Source organism: Excalfactoria chinensis, chromosome 2 (genome assembly GCF_039878825.1).
Source record: "Excalfactoria chinensis isolate bCotChi1 chromosome 2, bCotChi1.hap2, whole genome shotgun sequence".
NCBI classification, from domain to species: domain Eukaryota; kingdom Metazoa; phylum Chordata; class Aves; order Galliformes; family Phasianidae; genus Excalfactoria; species Excalfactoria chinensis.
In genome coordinates this window covers 129,459,290-129,478,303 of record NC_092826.1, presented here as the reverse complement: position 1 = coordinate 129,478,303, position 19,014 = coordinate 129,459,290, and the positions used below count along the sequence as shown (strand labels likewise).

The 19,014-nt window shown below is 37.5% G+C and overlaps 1 protein-coding gene across 3 annotated transcripts in view; it reads left to right on the top strand.

The window, feature by feature from the left end:
* Positions 1 to 8,988, top strand: part of CUL2 (cullin 2) — a 44,187-nt gene extending 35,199 nt beyond the window's left edge. For all 3 annotated transcript variants that reach the window (XM_072329826.1, XM_072329825.1, XM_072329827.1), the window contains 5 exons: positions 951 to 1,017; positions 1,741 to 1,943; positions 4,721 to 4,822; positions 5,527 to 5,643; positions 8,403 to 8,988. In XM_072329826.1, the coding sequence (XP_072185927.1) occupies positions 951 to 1,017; positions 1,741 to 1,943; positions 4,721 to 4,822; positions 5,527 to 5,643; positions 8,403 to 8,534 (621 nt within the window). In that variant the 3' untranslated portion in view covers positions 8,535 to 8,988. The remainder of the gene's footprint in view (positions 1 to 950; positions 1,018 to 1,740; positions 1,944 to 4,720; positions 4,823 to 5,526; positions 5,644 to 8,402) is intronic.
* The last annotated feature ends 10,026 nt before the right edge of the window (positions 8,989 to 19,014 follow it).

The following is a 19,014-nucleotide window of genomic DNA, read 5'->3' as shown; positions in this document are numbered from 1 at the left end:
TATTACTAAATAGATTAAAGTGTGGGTACAGCTTGCTTGTGCCATGTTTCATAGAGAATATATTTTGTTTGAAGTCAAGCAAGATTCATACATCCTTCCTTAAAGTTAACTTTGAAAATTGTCAGAGTAGGGGAAGCTTCAATTTTCATCAATTTTTGCTGTCAACGTAACTTTGAAATGATATTTCCTAAGTCATGAATGTGTGCTTCTTTATGGAACATGGTTTTGGTAGGTTTCAAAGTTTTGCAATTTTGACTGCAAAAATTCAAGAACTCTTAATTACATCTTAGTTCAGAGATGTTTGCCATCTGTGTAGTTTTATCTAGCCTGAAGCTCAAATTGAAAGAGTGGCTGATGTTGTGCTTGCTTTCAAGCTTGTTTTTTTGTAATTCTTCCCTAAAAATATGTAGAGGAATGTAAGGTGATATTCAGCGTGAGAGTTGTTGTGAAGCTGACTGGGGGGGAAATACCTGCTAACTACAAGCTCGAAGTTTTTGAAGGATGTTTAAAAAAATCAGTTAAATGGGAAATCAAAGCCATGGAATACATGTTTGAATATGGAATTGGAACAAACAGAAAGATAAAATGTAATGAGATTGATTGTTAGAAACTCCAAAGAGTTCTGTTGGATTCAGTAGAGATAATACTTCAGAACACTACTTTTAGCTACAGAGTTTTATGATTTGAAAGAATGAATCTCAGCAATCTTTCCTATTTAGTCATCATGTGATATGTTAATTACTTCAAGTAGTTTGTTAAATGATGCTCAATCATTGCCTGTCTTCAAAGGAAGATGCAACGATAGACTCATCACCAATCATCACCGATGTCTGAATTGAATATATTAAACATAAAACCAGTGTTTCTTCACTGGAGTGGTAGTGTGATAATAATAATAAACTGTTATAAGCTTATATGTGTGATTAATTGAAGGTCATTTTATTTTGCAGTTTGAATTATTCTACAGTCAACATTTTAGTGGAAGGAAGCTTACTTGGTTACATTATCTTTGTACAGGTAAAAATAAGTGCTTTGCTAAACATGCTCTATACAACTGACATTGTTGGATGTCCTTTTCAAATGATTATAGACATTGCAAGTGGAACATGCTGCATCTTAAGTCAGTTGATTATTTTTGCATCATAAAGTAATTTGTGTTGTAAAGAAATTAATATTTGCTGCTTAGTATTCCCCAATTTTATGTTTTGTAAACTTGCCTACATTTATCTGTGATTTATTAAATCCAGGGAAAACTCGAGTAATGGACGTTCTTCGTTGCCTTTTAAAGAAACTAGCAATTTATTTTATTTTATTTTTTTAAGACAAGTCTTTTATTTTGTTTTTAAATCTTTGCTTGGAGCAACTTTCCTGTAATCACTATTCTGTGATTCTGTGTAAGTTGTTACTAATTGAAGCTTGCACACTGCAAACAATTGAGGCTGTTTGGAATTTCCATTTTTTATTACTATGAAGTATATTATGTTACTCAAATTCATCTTTTCTCTTGTTTTCTCCTGCAAACACTACTGTTGCAGTATTTGTTATTAATCAGAATTCATTTTTTGCAAGCTATCTCCTGTATGTGTAAAATTAAAACATCAATTTTTGTATTCTTATGCCATATGGAGGTGTGAATTGCGTATCTGGAATTGCATGTGTGTAGGAACTATGTGAGTTACGTTTCAGATGGTATTTCATTGCATTCAACCAGTTTACAAAATGCTACTTATATCATTGCAGGTGAAGTAAAAATGAATTATTTGTGCAAACCTTATGTAGCCATGGTCACAACATACCAAATGGCAGTGTTGCTTGCCTTCAACAACAGTGAAACTGTCAGTTATAAGGAGCTTCAAGACAGTACACAAATGAATGAAAAAGAACTGACAAAAACTATCAAATCCTTACTCGACGTTAAAATGATCAACCATGACTCAGACAAGGTATGAAGTAATGATATAAAAATATTTCATTTTCTCAGTGTTGTGATTCTACTATTTGTTGAGGTCTTTCTAATACAGAAGGCTTTGTTTTGAATTGTCTTATCAATCCTGTGAGCAACTGTAAATTTCTACTTATAAAGAAAGAGACAGGAAGAAATTAGACTATGTTTGTGAGGTTGTGACCCACCGTTGTGATGTATTGTAGGGCTGGGACTGGATGATCTCTTGAGGTCCTTTCCAACCCCTGCAATTCTGTGGCTCTTTAATTCTGTTTGTTCCTTCTGCCTCTGACAGCAGAGTTTGCTCCAAAGGTAGAAATGTGAGAACTGTTTGTTGTTTCTGTTGAATTTCATCCACGTGGCTTTTGACTCACTGCTGTTGGATGAGAATACCCTTTTAATTCATGTCTTTATAAGTTGTAGAACATTAGGAAGGAGCCTGACTGGTATACCAGTGAGCGATAAAGTAATCCTCAAAAAAAATATGTAGCAAAGAGAGACCAAAATTAACAGCAGCCATATTCTTCCTTGCTGATACATTACAGGAGAAGAAGGACACAGAACAAGGAGGGCTTGTGTGAGAGGATTTTATCTGCGTTTTGCCAAACTCTTATCATTCCATGTGTTTCATGGAGTTCCAGTGCTATTTGAGTGATATATCATTTACCTTCTTTTCCCATACAGCAAAGGGCAGAGAAGTTTGTTGTGTATGAAGCACTGTAGTTGTACCTGTGAATACAATACAAACACTGGCATACACTTCCAGCTAGCCCAGAAAGCCCAAGTTATTCAGACAGTATCAAGCAGAAGAAACTGATAAGCTGTTCACATGGCTTACAAGAATAAATCCAAAGCTGCTCTGACAGCTGCTTTTTTTTTAACCAGGAAAATATTAGAAAATGGAAGGTGAGATCACAAGGAAGATCTGATGCTTGGCTGAAGCATAGGACATGCTTTGAATATCTAGAAATGAGCTCAGGTTGGAACAGTGGCTGGGAAGATGTTTGTTAAACCATGTGTGAAATGTATCACTGGGAGCTATTACAGAAAACAGTGAGATTTTTTGTAATCTTAGAAAGTTGCCCCTTATTTAAAGGATTTACATTTCTTTATGTCTGTTGTATATATATAATAGTTTCTTTATGAATATGTTATTGAAGATGGAATGGTATAGCTTTCTAACCCGTTCACCTTTTAATGTTTATCATGGCAATTTCTGGTTCTTTAAGTTACAGGCCACATTGTAGTCAAACATATCTGCTAATTCTATTTCTTTTGTGCTACATCCTGCAATTTGAGAGCTGATCTGCATATAGTATATCAGTTTAAGTATTGAATAAGCCAGTGGCTTAAGCGGTGAAGTTAAATATACTTATTTCTGCCTGTATCTGAGTTACACAGCAAAGTACAGTGTATTATATGTTGTAGTTTGCTTTTGAAAGAAACTTTTGACAAAATCTGTATTGGCTCATTAAAATCATTCTTTTTGAGCTCATGCGCAACACAACTGAATTGTCTTAGTTTATATTCAACTACAAAAGCAAAACTGCTAAAATTTAATGACAGTTTATATTTTTAAAGCTTTTGATCTTTGTCCTTTCATGTTAAATTTTCTATACATTGTCTGGATATTGTATTCTAATAAAGAAAACAGTGTATACGATTAAGCATATCCATTTTTAGTATATTTTTAGATAAATATTCACTAAGTCTCTTAAAGTGTTTGCCCTTGAGGCAAGCATAGTTTGGCAGGATTCCTAACTCTAAGAAGCCCAGTAATTTTCTTCTGCTGGTGATTGGTAGTGCTTGTATGGACTCTTGCCTGGAAATTGCATAGATCTGTCTGGTTGTCCTGGTAGGTGAATGTAAAGGTGTTGGGACTGCTGGGAGCAGTTACTGTTCATTGAAAGAAATGGAGTTCGGCCTGTGTGGGGTTGGGGAAAAAAAAGGAGATTCATCTGAGGAAAAAATGAGAAATTACACATAGTTCTGGAACTGTAGTAGTTGCAGTCCATCAGCTGTTCCCACTATACCACAGGAAAATGTTGAGTTTTTTTTCCTTAAAGAAAGGCAACTGTAGTAATATTTTTGAGTGATACTTTGCTCTCTTGATGTTCTGCCATAAATAAATGCAAATCCTGCTTTCTTTTCAGGGACAAAATCGTATTTAAAAAGAGAGCATTTGCAACTAAGATAAGATGCTGAAGTATTAAAAAGTTAAATAGCTGTTGAAGTATTGAAACTGAAAGTGCTTTAATTGCTTATCACTTAAAGTGGTTCTTCCTAAGGTTCGGATTAGATATTGGGAAATATTTGTTTACCAAGATGGTGTTAGACACTGGAACAAGACTCCTAGAGAGTTGGTTGATGCCCTGTGCCTGTCTGTGTTTAAGAGACATTTGGATAATACTCTTAATATGTCACCCCTGAATTAGTCTGTCAGTCAGATTCAATGAGCTTTGTAGGTCGCATCCAACTTGACCTATTCTGTTTTATTAATAATAGAGACTTACTAACAGTACTCGCGTTTGTCAGAGCTCTTTATAGTGTTCTATAAAATAGGCTGCATTTCTGTGTTAGTTAAACTATAGCTTAAAAAACTGACCTGGTTCAAGTGGCTCTTTAACATTTTCAACTGCAAATTTGCTGAAATTACTTGTATCTATGCAAGCTTCTACATGGATTTTTTTAAAGAAAACTTATCCCAGCAAATCCTTGCTGCTTATTCTTTTTTGTCTCCGCTTCTATTTTCTTTTTAAAAATGATTCTTTATTGCAGGAGGATGTAGAGGCGGAGTCTACGTTTTCATTAAATATGAACTTCAGCAGTAAAAGAACAAAATTTAAAATTACAACATCGATGCAGAAAGACACACCACAGGCAAGTATTCTGTGATGTTTGTAAGCTGAACAGCTTAGGAAGATCAATTGTCTAAAACTGAATTGGTTATATTTGTTTGGTGTAAGCAGGTATAGGATTTACATCACTGTAAAGACATTGCTTAAATTTGCAGCTTACGTGCTGCAATTTTTTTTATACTTAAAACGTAGGCAGCAAAAGGTAGGGTAGGGAATAATAAGAAAAAGATGAACAAGAGCTATTTCTCCTGTAGGAAATGGAATTGGCGTTTAAACTGTCTTATATAATGAGGTTTTTGTTGGTAGTTGCTGGCAACTTATTTCAGAAACAGCAGAGCCAATCAGACTATTTTCCTATGGCTTTGTGTTTCCCATCAGCTAAAATCAGCTCCAGTGCTGATAATCCAGCTTCCTTCTGTATGTCCTAAGGCACCGTCTTTTGTGCAAGAAATCTATGTTCTGCTAAACTCAATACCTTGTGAATTTTGCCTGCTTTTCTCTGTAGCAGAGGCACTGCTTTAGATATCTTCTTCCTACCTACCAGCTGACTTGCATGAAATCTGGTATTTTTGATTTACAGAAGTACGTTACGTGAAACTGACCTTTATCTAAGTTGTTGTATTAATTGATTTATAATAAAGTAAGAAGTTTAGATTCAAGATACTTTAATGGTGTATTTATTGATCTTATTATATTTAAAACGTTACTTTTCTTCCTTCATTGCAGGAGATGGAGCAGACCAGAAGTGCTGTAGATGAAGACAGAAAAATGTATCTTCAAGCTGCTATAGTCCGTATCATGAAAGCACGTAAAGTGTTGAGACATAATGCTCTTATTCAGGAGGTAAGATAAAATCCTCTTCCTAGGATTTCATGAAAATCTTCAGGATAGATAGTTTAAACATCCAACCATGAAATTCCCATGTCAGCACTAGTACTTCAGTGAAATTCATTAGTGAAAGTCTACTTTGAAACATAGTACTTACCTGTGATCACTCAGTCCTATAAAAATGTCTTAACACTAAAGTATTAAGCATCTCTGGGCTTGTTCTTTCCTGTTGGCTGCTTCTATGCCTACAGATGTCGTATCCTATAAGAATCGCTGCCAGAACTGTAGGTTCAATTGAAGACACCTGAGTATGGATATTTTGGACATGAAATTTCCGCAGAAGCACTTAGCCAACTTTGCACTCTAATTGTAAATTTGGATTTTGTTCTAATTCATGGCTTACGTTTTAAAAGTTGTCTGAGTATGTAGACATGCTCTTAATCTCCATTTTACCTTAAGTGCTACAATTGTCTAGATTTTTTATATTCTACATTAATGATCTGTGAACTGTCATGAACTGGCTGAGAAAAAAAGTGTTATGTCTCTCATTTTTCTTCCACTTTTCCATCTTTGGCAGTTGCCTGCCTAATTGCATTTCTTCTTCTGACCTAACCTTTGCTCATACCAACCAGTTCACACTTTGGGTTTCCTCAGTCTTCCAAGGCATTCTTGTGTCTCTTGAGCTTTGCTGGATAGCCTCAGAGTAGAATGATGTGAGAGGATTTCCTACTTTATTGGACCATTTTGAGCACCGAGGCAGACAAGCATTTTAAGATCTGTATGCTTTTAAGTTTTAAGATCTTTTAAGATCTGTATGCTTTCTATCCTGTGGTGATGAAGGAAATAGTTACCACACCTATCAATTAATTTCAATTTCCTAAGCAAAATAAGCAGCTTGTAAGTCCATACTTATTGCTAATGGGAAACATCTGAAAGGTTTTGGATTTTGAAGTAGTGCTTGTACACAGATGCCCTGAAAGCAAGCCTTCTTTTAGATATCTGACTTTGAACATTTAAAATATGAGGCAGCATAGGTCTTGACTACTTCTCAAAATCTTTGCTTATTTGATCTTCTGTTACTTAAACTCCTGCAATTATGATGAAATGCTCTTAAGATTTTTCTCTTAAAGCTAGAAAATGGTAGGCAAGCCCTGTTTTATCTTTGAAAACACATTTTCCCTGCATTCTCAACTTCTTACAAAATGTTCAGGAGACTTGAAACCAGTATAAATGATAAAAGAAGTTACATATTTCGACAGCTTAGAAACAAAAACTCCTGTATGTTTTTTTCCCCTTTTTGACTCAGGAGGCACTATCTGACATGCCTCGGGTGCATTTTGTTCATGCAGTACTCTTGCAGAACACTACAGTGTTTTCAATAAAAGCAGATATTTTGACTGCTAGTCATCTTAAAAAACAGTGTAGAATAAGGTTGACACTCCATTTATCTGTCACCAGCTGAATTATATTTTTTGCCTTAGCTTTTAACTGAATTTATGACACCTGAAAGTCATACTCATCTGATCTGTAGTTTCCAGTTTTGAATATTACTTATATTCCGGGTTAATTAGAACATTAAAAACCGATGGCTTGACTTCTATATAATTATTGTTTATGTTGCTGTGTAGCATGGGGAATCAATGTAGATTTAAATAAGCAACTGTGCGATCTCAAGCAATAAGGTGAAGCTGTACCAAAATCCCATAGAGTTAATTTTTTCCACATTTTTAGCTGTCTGATCTGGTCCGTGCCAGTCTTCTTCCATCTACTTCAGCTGAACCATTACTGGGGCATAAGAGAGATTCTTTAAAGTTCTTTAGAATTTGTTAAGTTTCTCCTGTACAGTCTGAGATATTGACAGACTCTTGGGCACTTATGAAATTGTTGCCAGGCTGTGAATATAAAGATGAAAGTTTCATGTTAGGTGAAAATTTTACCTCTCCATTGAGCTCGGTGACTTCTTTTGCTGTATGGTGTATGAATAAGCCTAGATTGCCAAGTGGTTCTGGGTTAAACATGCTCAGCTTTCTCATTAGATCTTTGTGGAAACTTCTCTTGAACACTTAGAGTATGCATAATTTGACTGCTCAGCTTCCTTGTTTTTCCAGCTAGCCTTGTGTTAAGTTTTTATTAACTATCAAGAGCCTTTTTATTTTTTAACACATTCTTTTGTGACGTTTTTACTAATTATAGTAATATACACACTCACTTCTTGTTACATTCATCATAGCATTTTCGTACTTATTAATAACAAATTCACTTAGAATTTCTAGTCTGACCTACTGAGGGGTAAGAATGAGTCTTTTGAATGGAAGGTCTGTCTACTATGAGTAGTTAAAATATTCTTGCCTTATTAATGTTTGGGGTTTTTTTCCTATGATACAAGGGCAACATTATATTTTTGGTAAGAGCGAAGAAATACATTTAAGTTAGATTAATTTTAAGTTGAATATTCACCTTCAAATCTACCGGGACTAATTAATCAAGCAGGAGAACTGAAAAAAATTCTGTTAATATGCAGTCAAACTGAACTAGTGAGTTAAGCAGTTTAAGTGTTCTGACACTAATGTACAGGGATGCTTTGACTGCTGTAAATTAACTGTCTTTGCTTTATTTAATCCTATATTTAAAAGTAAACTGAGTTTTGCCTGAGTGCACTTAGTGAGTGAGGGTTTTTTTTTTGTTTTGCTTTGGTTATTTTGGTAGTATTACCAACTGTTACTACTAACTGTTGAAAATAAAAATAACGCATAAAATATGTCTTTCTTTTGCAGGTAATTAGCCAATCAAGAGCTAGGTTTAACCCAAGTATCAGCATGATTAAGAAGTGTATTGAAGTTCTGATAGACAAACAGTACATAGAGCGAAGCCAGGCCTCTGCAGATGAATACAGTTATGTAGCATGATGTTGCTACCCTGCAGGTATGATTGTAAGGAGATCATTGCTGTCACTGTTTGGTGTGTTCCTGTGGGAAGAGGCAGGCCTGTGCCTCCATAATTGGTCACTTGGCAGCCCCCGTTTTTCTGCTGTTTACAACATCACCAGTGCCATGTCATGAGCGTCAATGAAAATGCCTATAGATATTTCAAGCTCATGTCATTATGACATTTCTTAAAACTTTACTAAAAGAATGAGTGAAGTATTGCTGAGATGTGGAAATTTGGTTGGGTACCATGCTTTTTTTTTTTTTTTCCTCCCCTTTCACGTTTGCAGTTGATGTTTTTTAATGTATCTTAAGACAAAGTTAAAAAAAAAAAAAAAAGAAAACCTAAATATTGTAATATGACAGATAACCTAATAATTGTATCTACATTAAAAAGAAAAAAAAAAAAAAGATGAACATGATACTGCTGCTTGTCAAATAAAAAAAATAAAGTTACAGAACGTGTCTCTTGTCATTCTAGAAATGAATGTAACATTAATGTCTTTAAATATTCAGGCTGGGAAGGGTGAAAATAATGTGTGCTCAGGTGTTGAATAACCTTCAAATTATATCTGTCATAGGAAATCATTTATGTAAAACTGAGTGACAGGTATGTTATGTTTGATGTGAGTGTAGAAAAAATGACCTATAGTTAAGTCGTTTAATAAGTCATAAGCAGAGCTCATTTTCTTGAGGTTAGGCTAACTTCTTACATTCTTAGTGCCTGAAGGCCTAGTCTGTCTCTCTTAATCTCACAATGGAGGAAGATGTTACAAGAGAAAATAAACAGATGTTTGAGGGAATTTAACAAAGTTCACAGATAGGAATGATGATTGTAAATATTGAAGATATAGTTCAGTGGCTTGTAAAACCACCCTGTTACTGGGAAAGAGTATAGCAGACTGATTGGTATTGAAAAATGTTTCCTTTAGTGATGTACTGGGTGAAAACAATCCATGGATGGATATCTGTGGATATCTCTGTTTCCACATGAGCCCATGAAGCATTTTTCTTCTTTTCCCTCCTAACTCACATGGTTTAGTTTAGGTTTCCTCAGTTAGGTTTCTAGTTGTTTTGCTGGTTGTCCTTGTGTTGTTCATGAGGGATAACATGGTGACCATTCACTCTCAGATAAGGAAAATATAATTTTTTAAAGTACTAACTCTACCACTGCAGATAATTGAAGGGCTTTAATAGTGTGAACACAGTTGAATGCCTCCTACAGAAAAGAGCTTCCTCATGTCTATGCCTGCTATTAGTCATTGACGGGATAAATACTAACTTCAAGTGCTCTATTTTGCTGGGTTTTGAGTGTAGATAGATAGATAGATAGATAGATAGATAGATAGATAGATTAAATCAATATTTTTGTAGATTTTTTGATATTTCATTACCACTAGAAATCCACAGATCAAGAATTAATCTAACAAGGAAAAAGCCTTTGTGTAGATTTCTTTTCTTCTGTTTTCTATCTTGTTCTAGTTCTTCACTGTATGGATGGTTTGGCTTCTCTTTGACTCAGGTTGTTTCTGGCTCTTTTTTCTTACGTAGCATCACAGTCATATGAACTCTGGAGGGTATGGTAAACTCCTGTGGTTATCTAGGGAATGCATCATAAAGTTATGTAGATTTTAGTGAGGGCAAGTAAAAGACAATAAACAACAAAGGGTACTAAACATTTATTCTGTATTTATGGCACTAAGATTTGGGGTTTTGAAATTAGATTTATGCTTTAAAGAAATGGTTTTTGAATTGATCTTGATACAGTGCAGCAGGTTGCTGTCCAATGTGGTAGTTCAAAGTTGTGCATGGGTGTTTGAAAATAGCACACGTAGTATCATTAGACAAAGTAAATGGGAGAGATACTTGCATAGATTCATTACAGTGCCTTTTAATCTATTTGAATGTGAAAAAATTATGTGCCCTACAAAAAATACAGGAAAAACCAACCAAACAAAAAACTATTCTGTGATATGATAGAAAAAAAAATAAAAGCATTTCCTGAACATTGAATCAGACATGACACCAAAGCTTCTGAAAACAAATGTTTAGCTTGTAACTTGTGTATGAGTCCATGGGCTTTAAGCTCATTTATTCACAAAAGATTCATAGAGAATATATTTAAATTTAGATTGTAGTAGCAACATTTTAAGACTTGAGTTTGAAAAAAGCCCTGCTAAACTTATTTTTAAAATCACTTCATAGACAAAGCAGATGCTTCACTGCTCTAGCCCAAACGTGTAAGTTTTTAGCATTACCTTATCTCTGAATTTTTGCATACTTAAAACATCAAAAGTAATATTTTTTTAGATAAGGGTGCTGTTGAGTTGAGACATGTTTAGTGAGTTAAAAACATTCATATATTTCAGCACTGTTGGCATCCCCAGACAACATCTTTCGTAATTATGCACAAACTCGGCCTTTTCGGTGCCTCTTGGGAAACGTGGCTATAGCTGGGAAACGTTTTAAATTCTACTTTATAATTCACACCTTCCCCCTAAGGGAGAAAGTAGTGAGAAGTCTCAGCCTTCTGTAGTTGGGTTAGCTCACTGAAGTCATTGTTGGCACACAGTGATGCAGCACATTGTGTAGCGCTACAACTTGGCAACCAAACATGTCTGGAAAGCATCATTTCAAATTACAAAGTGCTAATGAGTATTATCAGGAGGGGAAAATTATAGGAAGAGATCTAAAAATGCCATGAATTTTTAATTGTAGAGGTTTTTTATTTGTTGTAAGCCTGTTAACATGCGCACAGTTGAGTCTGGAATCATGTTGTTTTGATGCAGCTCATATTTTTCTAAGATTAAAATGCATTTTACCTGTAGTGTTGTTTAGCACTGATGATTTTTGTGCTAACTGAAACTACTGCTATTATGTTTAAATTTGTCTCTAGACTGATTGGCTTATTCCAGCCAAGAAAAATACATGCTTGTATTTTACTGTGCCCATATATATAGTGCTGCTAGCACTATGGAAGTTACTTAACACTGATATATCGTGATAAACAGTCTGAATGTTGGTAGTTTTGTTACTTTTTAATGGGTATATTGCTTTTGAATGGGTATATTGCTTTTCCAAATAGGGAGCAGAACAATTGATATATTTTATAAACCAATAATTTTCAACTATGATTAGAAATGCATTTCTTATTCTTCAAGTTATGTTTGAGAACAAGCCTTACAGCATAATTCAATTTCATGAATAGAATGTATACTTTCTATCTATAGGACTGGCTGTGCATTACAAATATGATTAAGTTCCTAATTAATCTGAGACATTGCAGTCTATGAAAACATATTCTCATGAAGCGGTTGTTCTTGAACTTGTTATTTGGTCTTCCTACACTAAATTGGAAGTTATCCTTATTTTACTCGTTTACAATAAGCTATCCTGCACTTCCAAGTTGATAACAGAAGAGTTTTTTCAAGTTGCTAGGCAAAAGAAATGTCAAAACATTGTTTGGGTAGAGTAATTTTATAACAGCACAAGACTTTACTAAACACTAATGTGTGTTATGGTGTGAAAGAGGTGAGGAAATAACAATAAAGGTAAACAGACATGTAAGCAACTTGGAGCTGCATTTCTTGTTTGATGGAGTTCACAATTGCATCAGCAGGGGAAAAAGCTACCATCCAGCACAATGAAAGAGGTAGATGAGGAGGCTGAAGAGTTGAACTTGTTTTTAGAAGTAATACACTGTTACTGTTGTTATACATCTTTGGGTGAACATATGTATGTGATCAACAACGTTACTATTTAGTCCAGTACTGATGATGAATTGTTACAGGTTTGGTAAAGAAGTCTGTTGGTATTTTTAAAGTTCATTTGACATTACTGTGAGTTGGTGCTGCTCTTCTCAACCATTACAGGAGCGTTCAGCACAAGATCTGAAAGCACCTGGGGCTCCTCAGTAAGTCCAGCCTTGAATATGCGCTGAGAGGAAAAGGACTTTTCTAAGCCTGAGCAGAAGTAAGAAGCAAGTAAAGAGGGTTATAGTTCTTTAGGAAATTACTCTCACCATTCGTTCTTACACCTTATTTATGACCCTTTTGACTCAAAGCTATTAAAAGTGAGCTAAGCAAAACTGTAGTACTCACTTGTTTGTCTTGATTCAAGTGAGCAATGATCAGCTTGCATGAAGTTAAGGGATAAGGCTGTGTGCACATTACAAGTCTGTTATAATCTAAAGTAAAAACTTTACACTCGAACCATCAGTGAAGTAGAATCTCTAATGAATTTACCTAGCCAGAAACCTCCTCTGGCATTTTATTCTCAGGAGGGCTTTACTGACTTTGAGACTACAGAAAGTAAAGTAGGATGGATGAAAGGCTTCCTAGTGTCTGCATCAGTAGGCCTTGTTCTTAGCATAATCACTTAGAGGTAAACATTGTAATTATCACCTGCTGGTGGAAGCTGGTTATTCTGATGTTGATTAAACTATTTTTTTCTGCAGCTGTGAACAGAGGCACTGTACCTGCCAATAGTAAAGAGTGGTTTCAGAGCAGTTTTGAAACTTAACAGGTTGCTGTTGTCTATCTTTTAATATTAATTACATCATCTATACTTTATTAATAAATATATAGGATTGTAATTGTAACTACTCTCAAGATTTTTTTCATTATGTTTACATTATCATTTCAGTTCAGTTCCTTAAGCTGTATCTGGGCTGTTCTCTCTACACATGGGTGTTTTCCTTTCTTCTTTCCCACCAGCTTAACAAAATTTGCAGTCTTCAAGAAGAGACTTGAATTTGAGAGAAGACTGTATTATAGCCAAATAATTGTTAGATTTCAATAGATAAAAATAAGCAGTCTGGAACAATGTAACTGTAAATCAAAATATTATGTAGTCATCTGTGTATTTGAAGCCAGTTTTAGGGATTTGTTGTAAGCAACGCACATTTGGCTCCTTGGGAAGGGTGAGATAGATGGAGTGAGGAGCTGCCTAGAACTAAATAGATGGGTATGAGCAGTCTACAGCTACTTATGCTTTGGAAGTGGTTTTAGTGCTTCTGTGAGCTCAGGATGTAGCATGTCCACATTTCCATCAGGATTTGTTCTGTTTTAAATGATAGGCCGCAAGTACTGCTGCTAGTCACCGTTCAAGAACCAGGAGCCCTGACATTTCAAATTTTCATTCATTCTTTCTTTGATCAACAGAGTACCCTACAGGGCAAGTAGAGTTCAGTTCTTCTCTTGGATGCCTACAATCCCAAATTGGCTTGAAGGTAAATTGGTCAAAAGCAGTGAATTCTTATCTATTTCCCAAGGCTTTTTATGTATTTTTCATTGCAATGTTCAAGGGATTAAAACCGTATCTGGGACATGGCATCTCTATGTTAGTTGTGAAAATATTCCTGTGGAAACTTGGGAATGTGGGTATGGTTCCCTTGGGATGAAGAAAGAAGAAGAGTTATTTTATGTAGAGGTTCCAGTCGGTGGACTGATACACAAACAAACAATGGGTGGACTGTTCTCGGTTCAGAACAAAAGCAGAGATGACCAGAATTGTATATGCAAACTTCATCCTCCTGTTACTGGCACCCTTAATAACAATATGTGATAGCTAATAATCCAGTTACGAGTATTAAATGAGTCTTCGTTTGAAGTGTAAAAGCATGTAAGTTTAGGGTCTATCTCCTGATCTGGAGGCTAAGAAAGACTTGGAAATCGGGCTGTCGGAACTACCTTTATGGATCTGCACATATATTCCGTCTGACTGCCAGGTGAAGCCATGGAAGTGAATCATGAATCTCAGCCTCATCTCAGAGTTTCCAGGTAAAATTCTCTCTCCCTCAAGTGGGTGTCTGCTACCACATGCTTTAGTGTATTGGTAATGATGTATGTAAGCCTTGCTGTAGCCACAAATTGAAGGGAACGGATGAACACCCTCAAAGCATGTTCTACTTAAAATCTGAGTCATAGCTGTGCAACAGAAATGTGCTCATTGCAGCTAGCGAAAGAAATAACATTCCTGTTGAAAACAACAGTAGTCTTCACCTTCCATCTGCAAGAAAGTAGACTGTAGCCTTAAGAAATCTCTATCATTGACAAGACCCCACAAATTAATACCTATCATCCATTTCTGTGTAAAGCAAGAGAAGTTGTGTAGAGAGGTTGTGCAAGTTGCTCTTTGCCCATCTCCCTCAAGACAGTAACCTTGCCTGTTTTGGGTGTCCTCCCTCTTTAAGAGCATTGGATATCTAGTTTAAGAAATATGTATTCTAAAATGCACACACGTTATTTGACAGACAGGATGGAGGTGAAGCGGGGCTTGTGCCCCTGAGTGATACTGCTATTGACTAAAGTGGGCAGGGGCAAGTGGGGACAAGTGCTCTGGTCCCAACTGACAGCCTGGCAGTTAGGGCAACAGAGTGTGGGCTTTTGCATGTGGATTGACAGACCCTCTTTATTCTTTCCCACACCCAGGCACAGCCTTTGAAATTCAGACCTGACAGGCAGAGCTGGAATATCTGCTTCCCTCCCTGTGCAGCTCCTAAAGGGCTGCTTGTCTCGACAGGCCTCGCTCCCTGCCTGGTTCCAGGCAGAAGGCCCAGCAGTGCGGGTGCTGAGGGCTGTGCCCTGGTGTGTTCCTGTGCCATGGTGGCAGGAGCTTGGGGGGCTGATCCGCAGGGACAAAGATCATACATCATGCATAAGAAGGCCAAGAAGCACCGATACGCCCTTAGTGACTGTGTGCCCTCTGGTGACATCTCCCAAGCATTTCTGCATAGCTTCATGATGCGGCTCCATTGCACAAGTTTGAGCAGATTGAATTTGCTCTATGATTTGTCTTGCACTTGACCAGAAGTTTCCACAGGATACAGTTCTTCACAGTTCTCTTTGAAGTGGCCCAGGAAATGAGATTGTATGGCACTGACAATGAAATTATGGCCAGTAGAGTTGCTGCTTCACGCACAGACTCGCTTCTGCCTTTTTTTGATTGGTCCATAAGTCCCGTAGTAAGATAAATAAGATACAGTCTTTGGAATTCCAAAATGTATCATCAAGAAGTATATTTTAAAGGCTTTTTTTTCACACATTCTGCTGACAGAACCTTTGGGTTTTTCATCTTCCAGCACTTCCTTCCACACTGCTGGGGCACACCAGTAACGGTGCAGGCCTGGCTGAGATCCATACTGCAAAATCACTTCTCTGTATGGGAACTGTTCTGGCTGAGGACACCCTCTCACTAGGTGGAGCTCTTCTCTCTTGCCATACCCTTCTAGGGCACCCAAATATGTAAGAACATAATGATTATTCTGTACTGTGCCTTCGTTTTGTTCCTTTCTTTTTATTTTTTAACCCCCGTATCACAATTTTCTATGCCTCTGTCTGGTTCTGTAGCAAGCAGTTTGGCCTAACGTTCCTTAGAAAGTGATTCTGTAGTTGTCATGCTTGTCAGATCTGTGGGATATTAAACCGGGCTTTCCTGTGTTCGTCATTGGTAATTTCTGATAGGCTGCTATTTCGCACGTTAATTATCAAACTATAAAATTACATTAGATCCTGCCCATGCAGGTCAGTGTTGATATCACTCCTACAGAGCACTGCAAACCATCAATTAGTTCTTCTCATGCTGCAGAGAAACATTTTGAAATAACTGTTGTCTTTATAAGCCCTTTGGGGGTTGTTTTGTCTATTTTTTGTGTGTCTATGAAGTGTGTTTCCTTGCAGTGCTTATGAAACCTGTACTAAGCTGCAGAGTGTGGGTACGTGTAAACTCCTTTTCAAACCACCTTCAAACCACGGAGGGCACAACAGCAGTTATGTTCAATAACAGCTTCACTAAAGCCACCATCTGTGATGGAAGGGAGACATCCTTCCACTGTCTTACTTTCACATAATGAGATTAATTCAGTAGAATCATTGGCTGATTGGGAAAATGTGGGCAAGGTGGCAGAAAGCTCTCACACCTGCTTGGGGCCGTTTCAGCAGGCTGTTCTCATCTATCCTGAAGCCACTAGTAAAACTCAATTCCCCTGCTAGTTCTGCAGCAACATCACCCTTGATTTAATTGTGGAAACGTGGGTGCTTTCTCCTATAAGAACACATTTTAAGGAATCTCTGCTTTGATTAGAAAGTTTCCAGCCCTAGAGACTATAAAGCGAAACACATTCCATTGAAAAGGTCAAGCACTGGGAGGTAAATGTGAAGAAATTAAAATATATTGTTTCTTGTTTGCCAGTATGAAGGTGGGTGGGTGGATAGATGGCATGAGCATGTTGCAGCAGCAGGAGTGTGGCTGCAGCTTTGAGTTGGGTTGGGCGGTGCTGCCATGGCCACTATCCTGGGACCAGCACAGATCCTCTGCTCACTGCTGGTTGTTGGGACTTAGCTGGTTCCCTTCCTGATAGCAGCATGCTTTAGGAGGAAATGCTTTTCACTGCAGAGTTGTTGCTTTGGGGATACTGTACCAAGTCTGTGGAGTCCAACAGGGAGAACAGGAGAGCTTAGAGGGCACAGAACATAAGGATACAGTGAGAATTAAATTAGTGCGCAGACTCTTGGGAGCTGGGATGAGAGTGCCACTGCCATTATCTTATGGCTCTGTGGGTGGCAACGTGGGTTGAAAGTGCGAGCCTTGCAGGGATGTATGTCTGCTGAGATAGGAAGCTGCAACCATTTAGCAAATTAGGGTGGGAAGCTAAAACGGGAAAGGTTTGCATCTCTGTCAGATGCCTTCTCCAAGCAAGGATATAATAGGCTACAGGAAAAAGTACCTCAGTTTTCTACTGGAATCCTACTGGAGATGAGCATTGTTCTCACAGGAAGAGAAAGCTTGGGGAGCACTGCAGTCTTCAATCCTTCTCTTGCCAAGAGTAAGAGGTACAAAGGCTGGGAATAACATTGGATCTGAAGATAAATTACTGCTACAGAACCACAGAGTGGCTGTGCTTGGGAGCACTTCTGGGTCCATCTAGCAGGGTGCCCAGGCCCAAATCCAGGAGGCTTCTGAAGGTCTCCAAGGAGGAGACCCCCATAAGCTCTGGGCAGTCTGTGCTAGTGCTCCAATGCTTGCACAGCACAGAAGTGCTTCCTTGTTCCAGAGGGAACCTCCTGTGTTCCAATTTGTGCCTACTACCTTTTAGAATCATAGAATCATTAAGGTTGGAAAAGACTCCTAAGATCATCTAGTCCATCATCTAAATAAGCTCATCAGGCTTGGCTTTTACAGCATGCTTTTTTCTTTTTAGGAATACCTGCACTCACTCTAGCTGAGATAAGTGCTGGGAGTTATCTCCCTCATGCGGGAGGTTACCTCCTATGATGGTCTTTACTTTCATTTTGGATATTACCTGGATATAAACTACCATTAGCCTGTTCACCAGCATCTGCCAGATCCCTGGCATTATCTCTGGGGTGAGGTTCAATATACATGTAAACACCTGTATAAAAAGACTGATGCTTTTGAGCATAGGCCAACAGATCTATTGAGAATGCTGACTTGTTGCTTGGATTGCTCATACAGCTCAGTATTAAAAAAAAGGGGGGTTTGGGCATCATATTTAGGGTTTTTGCCATTAATAAATCTCCCCTCATTCATCAGTAGCTGATATTAATATCTTAACAGCTTGCTGTTGTACAGAGCAACTCCTCATGTTATCTGCTGTTACGCTCGTTACTGAGGGCTGCAGCCCTCTTTTGAACCAATCTAAGGAAATCCATCATTTCTTCATCTTCACGACCTTTCCAATTTTTATTTATTTCTTTATTTTGAGTGGAATTCTTCATTTCCTCAGTCTTGTCTTAAAATATTATTGAATAGCTAGAAACAAAACTCGTAGTGATCTTGTCCTATCTCTGGGTGCCACTGATAGGATCCTGGTTTCAACTTCATTGCACTGTCCCCTCAGGTGATTATAGGCATTATTAAGATCCCTCCAGAGCCAGTGGTGCTGAATCATCCCATCTCAGCTTTTCCTCATCATCTCTGTGGCCCTTCATTGGACTCTTTCCAGTATGTCCTGACTTCTCTTGTCCTGATGGTCCCAGAACTGGAAACAGGTCTCCAGGTGTGGCCTTACCTTTGCTAAGTAGAAAGGATCACTTCTCTATGGTGGAAGGAAAGACAGTTTTGGGATGTAGTGTTTTATGAAGAAGAGAAATAGACACAGAGCTGGCAGTATAGAAAATCTTGCTGTATTTTGGGGGAAAAGGAGTTTTGGACATCAATTTTGTATAGAGCAGGAAAAAAACATAACTTACAACTGGGCAGTTTGTAAGCTTACACGGGTAACAAATGAGAAACGTGGTGTTTGACTCCCTGCAACCCATTACTTTCCTAATATCCCCTTAACACAGACCCCGAGTCCTCTCCATCTGACTTTGTGTGGATGCTGAGGGATTTTGTTGAAAAGAAAGGGCTCCGCAGCTCAGGATGATGTATGGTGGAGTGCAGTTTGAGATCTAAACCTGATTGAGGGAAGAAACAGGAAATAGCGCAACCAGCCAGAGCT